This window comes from Equus quagga, chromosome 2, assembly GCF_021613505.1.
Source record: "Equus quagga isolate Etosha38 chromosome 2, UCLA_HA_Equagga_1.0, whole genome shotgun sequence".
Lineage (NCBI taxonomy): Eukaryota > Metazoa > Chordata > Mammalia > Perissodactyla > Equidae > Equus > Equus quagga.
The window spans coordinates 175,798,155-175,806,789 of NC_060268.1; the positions used below are offsets into that span (position 1 = coordinate 175,798,155).

At 53.1% G+C, this 8,635-nt stretch overlaps 1 protein-coding gene across 1 annotated transcript in view; it reads right to left on the reverse strand.

Annotated features, from left to right (window-relative positions):
- Nucleotides 1-606: 606 nt before the first annotated feature.
- The window catches only part of CPXM2 (carboxypeptidase X, M14 family member 2), a 129,106-nt gene continuing 121,077 nt past the window's right edge, over nucleotides 607-8,635 (reverse strand). The window contains exons 13-14 of the mRNA XM_046655037.1: nucleotides 8,307-8,406; nucleotides 607-1,123 (exon numbers count right to left, since the gene is read on the reverse strand). Coding sequence (XP_046510993.1) covers nucleotides 870-1,123; nucleotides 8,307-8,406 — 354 coding nt within the window. The 3' untranslated portion in view covers nucleotides 607-869. The remainder of the gene's footprint in view (nucleotides 1,124-8,306; nucleotides 8,407-8,635) is intronic.

Consider the following 8,635-nt stretch of genomic DNA (forward strand, 5'->3'; position numbering starts at 1 on the left):
CCAATTTAGGACTCATTTCCATGACAGGAGGACTGTCTGGAGCAGAGAGAGGGTTGCAGGTCAGCCTCCATGCTCTTCTCAAGTCCTGGCAGGTCCAAGAGGAGCACCAGCTAGACATCTGGTCCCTTGGGAAGGCTGGCGCCTCCTGCTCTGCCCCCCAGGGAGACCCCAGGGCTACTGGACCAGCAGGGACTTTGGGGGCTCTCTGTGGCCCCAGCATGGATGCAGTGAGCCCCAAGGCATGCTGCTGCCCAACAACCACTTTTGCACGATTGCAGCCTTTCTCCCCTTTTAGGATCCTTTCTTGAAAGGGAAACCAGAGGGATTCCAGGGGCCGACTGATGCTCGCTTGCTAACGTCTCTGTTGTGAACAGAGTACAGCAATTGTCTGCAGCAGCTTGGAATGTCCCAGGGCCAGAGAGGGTGGTTTCCCTTAAAATGCCCATGAGCATCTCAAATGGTGACACTTGTGACAGCCGGGTCCTGGGAATGCTGCAATTTTAGCCGTGCAAATTGCAAATGCAAGGGACCTCTTGCTGTCACGAAAATGGGCGAAGCACCGGTTTCCCTTCCTGCACAGCCAGGAGGCCCTGGACAGGCAACTCCCTGTTTCTCAGACTCTCAGCTTCACTCCTACCAGCCTTTCTCTGCTGCCCTGTCCGAGTTATCTGGATAAACGGGAACAAAGAAAAGAAAATATCCTAAGCCCTCGGGCCCTTCCCTTGGAACCAGCCTTGCAATACAGACCGTCTCCTAGGCCTTCTCGAATTACAGAGAAAACAACAGTGAGCGAGTCCTCTACGGAGCTACGACCAGCGTGGTTTAATTTGCAGGGGTCCGGATGTGTCTCGAGCGTTGGGGGGCAGGGGTCACCCGCGCTGTCGTCTCTTCCGGCCCCGCAGCTTCAGTCGCCTGGCTGGCAGGCTGACCGGCTGCTTCCCGAACTTCTCCATGATCTCTCTGATCCTGGCCAGGTTGGTTTTGCTGAGCGTGAAGTCGCAGCGTGTGGCCCCCATGTCGTAGCCGACCATGCAGTTCTTGGTGGCCGAGGTGAAACCTTCCGCCTTGGCTGTGACCGCATACTCTCCGGGGTTCAGGAGGCGCCAGTAATCCCCATCGCTGGCTGTGAAAAGCAAGCAGAGGGATTCAGAGCGGCTCTTTTCTAACACAGATGCCACCCGCCCAGTTATTCCAAGACCAACCTCCAGGCCAGAGAGAGACCCCGAGGCAGGCAGGGAGGAATTCGAGCCCCCGCAGATGCAAATTCTTAATGTGTTTTGGAAGCCAAGATGCTTTCCTCTTTGGAAGCCGCCTTAAGGGGTTTAACAGGAAGGGGGTTGGGGTGTAGGTTCCCCGCAGCGCTAATACACACGACCAGAGGTGGAGAAACAATCACCAACCCTCCTTCCTCCGTGACAATACACGCCATTCATTATGAACTTGAACTTTCAAACGATACGCCCTTGGCACAGAATGCCATCTTGAAAAGCCATCTGTGCCTGGCTTCCTGGCTTCCCTTGGCACAGCTATAAATACAGAACAGTAATTTTTAAAAGAGGTGGGGCTCCTCACTTCTGAGAAGAGAAGGAAAGAACTCCACAGGATGAGGGCCGGTGACCAGGGAGGAGGCCCTGGGATCGGCACCTGATTCCATGGCCTTCGTTCCATGGCCCAGGGGCCAAGAGAACCTTGGAGCTGCAGGGGCAGTGACACATGGGTGCTGCAAGACTGAGCCCCCGCCTCCCCAGTTTCACCCTTGGTCTGCCCCCAAAAACCACCTAAGGGGACCCGTGTCCATGCTTAGCTCTAGCCTAGCTCCCTGCTGCATACAGCGGGGTTCTAGGCTGAGGCCACCCCTCCCCAGGGGCCTTCAAGCGCCTGAGAACCCTTAGACCCCTGACATTAAAGTGGCCAAAAGACAGAAAGGGAGACACCAGCGACTCCCACTGAGAATATGGCACCTGGAAGGACGAGGCAGCCACTGATCCACTGAACAAACAACTCCCGGGTGTCCATCCTATAACATTCCCTTTTCTCCATGAGTCCTCGGATGCCCAGGGAGGTGCAATGGCCTACACAAGGTCACACAGCAGGGAATTCGCTGGTCGTCCAGTGCCCGGTTTGGTTTTCTCTCTTATGACAATCTGAACGTCCTGCCTGGCCTAACGCTTCGGTGCCAGGTAAAGAAGAGGAGAGGCTGGATTTGATGGCGTGCTGGGGAGGCCCGAGTGAGGGGGGCTGTCTGAAAGAGCCCCGATGTCTTCCAAGGGGCGGGCGAAAACTCCGCGTGCGTGTGTGTGTGAATACAGACCTCCCACATACACATCTGTCACACTTCGAAGCATCACGTTTAAGCCCACACTAGTCTTCATTCATCCGAGCCACCCCAGGTGACGCTGTGTGCACGTGACAGCATGAGACGTTATGAAAAACGACACATGTAGGCAGCTGTTTGCCACACGAACAAACAGTCCGCTAACTGGGAAACAGGGATCAATACGAGAGCTCCCGGGACACCACAGCGGGGCGGCCCCTGCTGTTTCTTGGTGCTAAGCCCTGTGTCTCCCTTCGTGAAAACATAGGGTTTTCAATTACATAAAATGCCATTTCATGGCTTTTCAGAAGGCGAGAGTCTTCGTCTTGCCATCAGCTGGCCTCAGCCTCACAGGGCAGCCTCCCCTTGAGACATCTCCGCTCCCATGGCTCCCCGGGCAAACCTGCATGAGCCACCCGCTTCAGCATCCTGCCTGCCCTCCTGCGGGACCGTGCGACCTCCTTTTCCCGTCATGATCCCTCGTAGGCTCCTTAAGAGTCTGAGTCGTGCTCTTCAGTGCTTCGCAGCACGTTCCACGCACGCCCTCAATCAATGCTGAGTCGGATGAGCGGGATGGAGAGGAATGTGTGAACGTGACATCAAATGCCTTATCAACATTTTACACCAAGTCTCAGCTACCTCAGGTCCCTGCACCCTGCAAACCCCAGAGTGGACTAGCCAAGGCGCCTGCCAAAGGCCGTTCTTCTCAGTGGAGCGTGCCCCCAGCACACTTGGAGGTCAGTTAGAAACAGCCCGGGAAGGGACAGGCCTCCCGGAGGGAGGTGCCCAGTGAGCTGAGAGGGGGTGGAAGGAATCCGTGATGAACAAATGCCTATCAGCACTACTGATTCAAACTTACGCTGATGAGAAGGCTTTGTGATTCTCCTCCTAGCAAAAGCCAGAAGGCTCCCCAACCCCCTCCCCAGTCTATCCTCCACACCTTGGCTGGCATCCTTCTTATCATGTCTTGGCACCTGGGCCTTAAACCTGTCCTTAGGACATGGTCACCTGGGCAATGAAACCCAAAGTCCCTGGGTGGCCCACACCCTTGAAACCCCAGCTCCTGCCCCTGCCATCCACATCCCACTCCCACATCCCGGTGTCCCATCTCACAGTGGTTCCCTGAACGGGCCACACGCCTCTCACACCTCAGGCAGGGCCTTTGCGTATGCTGTTCCTACTGCTGTTCCCCAACTCCTGGGTTGGATCAACTCCCTTTCATGCTTTGAAAACTCAGGCCTTAAGATTCTATTTAAATGCGTAAAGTTTTTTTTTCCTTAATAATGAAACCGACTCTCCATAATTTAAAAGCAGTCTGTTCTGTTCCTATGGCTCTGTTGGATAAGTCTTCAAAGAAAATCCAGATACAACATACTCATTTGAGACAAGCAGTTGGAGACAGTGTCCTGTCAGCCTGAGGATTCACCCCTTTCAGATAAGGGCTAAATGCTCAAAGCAAAACCCCAACTCAGGTCCTGCTGACCCCTCCCACGTCATCACATGCCCCTCCTCCCTTGCCCACCACTCTGCAGCCACACAAGGATTTTTTGTTCCTTAACTCTTGACTCTGAACCTTGCTAATGACTGTTCCCTCTGACTGGAATGCTGTTCCCTGCTCTTCTAAAGGCCAGCTTGTGCTCATCCCTTCAGGGAGGGAACCTTCCTCGGCTCTCTCACCTGTTTCTATATATTACCTGATTTCTTTCTTTCTTGGCTCTGATCATAGTCTGCAATTAAGTTTTTTACTTTCCTTTATAAGTGCTTGTAGGTCTCCTCTACTGGAATGTATGTATGCTCTTCGGGGTCAGAGGCCATACTTGTCTCATTCACCACACTATCTCTAGTCTGGTACATAGTAGGTGCTCAATAAGCTATGTTAAAAGAATGAATGACACTGTCAGGAATTTGTTTAGGGTCACAGAACCAGCATGGAGGGTGTCGGCTCTGTAATCTGGAAGATTCCATTTCTGTAACACGGAAAGGCCTGACTCTCTCATCTGCCTGGCAGGGCCTGCTCTTCCCTGGAAATTCTCTGCTGGGCTTTCCTCACACTTATCACCAAGGCTCCTGTTCCACCTGCTTCTGCCCCTGACCACCGGGAAAGTCTAGAACCATCCACTTCATGAGACTTGGATGGCGTGTTGGGTGGTCCCCCTGATCAGGTCTGTGTTCAGAGGTCAGCTTCCGTGGAGCTGCAGCGGGAGGTCGACACACAGCCGGCATCGCCTGGCGCCTGCAGACCGAAGGGACAATCCAGCCCCTAACAAATGGCCATTCGTCAGTAGGTCAAGCTAGTGTCCACCAGACTAAGGACACTCATGTGGCGTCCTGAGCCAGGTGTTGGCCGACGTATTTACCTGCATTTAGAAAGCATCATTACTAGTCTCCCTCGCTGTGGAATTCCATTTAATACCCTTGTTTATTTTATGCAAAATCCCTCCTGAAATAAACCTGGTCAGATCACATAAGCCTCAGACAGAAATCAAGGCAAATTCAGAGCCGATGGCGACACTGAAAGACGGCACAACAAATACCACAAGGAGCCAGGCGGAAAGCATGGCACTCATCCTCATGCGAGCGTGCTTGGAAATTATCTGTAGGGGAAACAGAGGGAGATGCGACTCCCATTAGTTCATCAAAACTGTCTCCTTGATTACAGGCGCTTGAAATTCAGAGCTCAGTAGGCAAAGTACCCCCTGCTGGCTTGTGGGGCCCCGGAGCCTTTTAATCTCCCACTCTGCTTAAAACCCTCACGTTTTCTCACACTGCATACTAGGCACCAATAGTTCAAGGAACATTCCAGGCTCTTTCATGAATCAATCTTTTAAAGGAGCTCATTAGCCATGTTTAAAATACAAGTCCTGTGCAGAGCCAGATCAACAGCATCCTTCGTTCAGAATCATCACCAGCACTTTGCATGTATCTGGCCCATTTACTGGTACACAATCTCCATTTGTTGAATTAATGAATGAATAAATGGATGAATGAATGAATCAGTGGATGCCTATGAGGGGCTACTATGTACCAAATGCCATGCTACACAGTGTGAAACCCTGTGGTCAGTGGCTATAAGATCCTCAAGGACAAGTGGTAGTGATGTTTAGAAAATATTGTTGAGCAAACAAATAGGACAATTACCTGGAAAGAGCACAGTTCACAGCATTACACAGCAGTCTACTATTTTGTGGCATTTCAGATACATTTCACTCATTTAAACAATAATTGGCCTTCTGTACCAGGCACGTGGGCAGGTAGCCTGGCAGTGAACACAGGGGCCAGGTCTGAACCCCAGCCTCACCCCGTTCTAATGTCCCAGAGCCTCCCCATCCTCATGGGTCAAATGGGACCATTTGTTGGGAGGATAGAGTCTATGAACACATGTGAACAGTCTGGGGGGACAAGGCCCCTTCCCCGACTCAGGAGGAACAGCACGGGGACAAGTAAGGGGCACTGGACTTAAGAGTCTCAAGCCTTTGGCTCAAATCCCAGCTCAGTCACTCACTGCGCTCTCTTGGAAACACCATGTCACGTCCACTCATTCATTCAAACTCATTCGTTCATTCAACTATTTATTGAGCACCTACTGAGCGCCAGACAGTGTGCCTGTAACACACTGATGAACAAAACAGTCAAAGGTCCTGCCCTACTAGCGAGGGGGACAGAAGCAAACAATATGCACAATAAATGTAGTGTGTTAGAAGGGAGGAACACTTTGGAGAAAGGAGGAAGTGGGGACCGAGAGTGGGATCAGCAGGTGGCAGCGGCAGGTGGACAGCGTTAAATGGGGTGGTCAGGGCGGGCCTCATTGAGACCGTGACATCTCAGCGAAGACCTGAAGGGGACGAGGAAGGAACACAGGGACCGCCGAGGGAAGAAGGTTCAGGTGGCAGGAGCAGCTGGAGCGAGGGCCCCAGCGTGCGGCCTCAGTCCTTGAGGAGGAGCCGGTGGGTGGGGGCAGAGGATGGGGCAGCAGGAAGCATGGGGAGCAATTATCCTGTTTGCCCAGGACTGAGGGCGCTCCTGGGACTTGGGATTTTCAGTTTTAAATGGGGACAGTCCCGGGCAAACTGGGAGAGTCAGTCCCCCTAGGAGGCTGTAGGAGAGGAGGTTTGGGAGGGAACCGGTGGCGCAATCCTATAAGGCTGGGTAGGCACCTTAAGACTTTGGGGCGCCCCTGCAGAGTTCAGGAGAGGAGTGACTTAGCCCAGCTTCCCTGGTACCAAGCTCAGCCTGGCTGTGAGGCAGCGAGGGCAGAAGTGGGAGGAGCCTGTCTGGAGGGTATCATGGTGACCCGGCAGGAGGTGGCAGGCCAGACCAGGGTGGCAGCTGAGGAGGTGAGCAGGGGCTGGATTCTACACCTGCCTCCTGACAGACTGGGCGTGGGGCGTGGGAGGGAAGAACCAAGGCTGAGCCTCCGTTTCCTCCTCTGCACCTCGTGAATCATTCTGGCCGTCGCACGTGTCACAGGTCATAACACACAGGGAGCACAGGAAGAGGACGGACTTGAGCCAGCTTGCCTGGGACCATCTCTATTTTAAGTCTGAATGTCACACATCCTGGGAACCCCCTCAGTCCTGGGCAAATCAGGACATTCGGCCGGCTCAGCACAGTCTAGGCCAACAGGCACGGGTCAGGCTATGTCAAACGCTTGCGGAGTCAGCGTGCTATCTGGTTTCTCCCAGTTGTTCCAGTGTGTCTGAGGGCTGACGAGGTCTTTCTTACAGTAATCACGATTTCCTGTCTCTTGCTCATGAGTCTACTCTCTGCTCCTCGATAGGACCTGTAGTAGGTTGAATGGGGACCCTCTAAAAGATAGGTCCACATCCAACTACCCAGATCGTATGAATGTGACCTTATTTAGCAAAAAGATCTTTGCAGATGTAATCAAGGATCTCAAGAGGAGATCATCCTGCATTAGCCAGGGAGGCCCTAAATCTACTGACAAGTGTCCTTATGAGAGACAGAAGAGGAGGAGGCCAAGAGAAGTCAGAGGCAGACACTGGAGTGATGGGGTCAAGGAAGCTCAGGAATGCCTGAAGCCACCAGAAGCTGCACGAGCCAAGGCTCCGGAGAGAGTGTGGCCCTGCTGATACCTTGATTTCAGACTTCAGGCTCCGAATCTGTGAGAGAAGAAATTTCTAGATTTTTAAGCCATCTAATTTGTGGTCATTTGTCACAGCACCCATGCCCAGCTCCCTGCAGCTGACGCCATAGTAAAGAGCATCTGCCCACACAAGGACACAGCGCTCCTCGGTCTCCCTCGGTGTACAAACCCCCGGGTGGGTTTAAATATGGCCATGGACACCCCATCTCTGCCAGAACTCTTGCAGACACTCTGATTTAGCATTCAGCCAGTCCTCTTTCTTCCACAGTCATCTGTCACTGCGTCCTGCTGCAAATATCATCGATCAAGGTCAGGGTCACTGTATCTTCATTTCCCACTGAACACACCAAGTGCCATCTGAGTGGTGACAGTCCTGGGGAAGCCTGGACTTGTCCTATCACTTTCCAATCCGCAAAGAGCAGACACGGTCTTCGTGCAGATCCCCGGAGTGTCTGCAGGCATCTTCCAGCCAGCAGGGCAGTGCTGCCCAGAGCAGGAACAGCACAGGCCGGGAGTCAGGTGCCTGAACCCCAGGCCACTCGCCTCTGAAACCTCCAGGGCGTCACTGACCCTCTCTGAGCTTCTGTTCTTCACCTGAAAAAGGGAAAGAAGGGCCTGCCTCCCTCAAAGGGTTAAAGCGAGAAAAGAAATGAGAGAGAACATCTATGAAATTTTTGCAAACAGATCATGTGGGAAAAGGGCACAGAGAGAAGCGGGCAAGCACAGGTTGAAAACCCCACTGCGCAGGGTCTCCATGAAGTTACAGGACGCAGCCGACACTTCTGCTCTGAGGACGAAGTCTCCACACTCAACTCAAGACTTCAACCCCAGTGAAACCCTTCCAGAAGCCGACATCTCCTGAAAGGCAGTTTACACACATTCAGTTACCTGTTCGGATGTCGTGGTTAACGCCTTCCACGGAGATCACGGCGTTTGGGATTCCTTTTCCATGTAAATCCCTCACCAGACCTTTGATGCCACGATGAACCTGGCCCGCAACAGAACGAGACACCGGGTGAGCCCGCCGACCGGCCCGACCCGACCCGCCGCCGCCCAGCGCCCGCCTCGGATGGCTCAGAGCCATGTGCAGCTCAGACGCCCACTGGCTCTGCCTGGGTTTGGTGTGCAAACTTTCGTATTCCTTTTGGGTCTATGCTCCAGAAAGTCTTCCACTGGAGTTAAAATATCCCAAAGGCTTAAAAAATGTTAGGATCTGA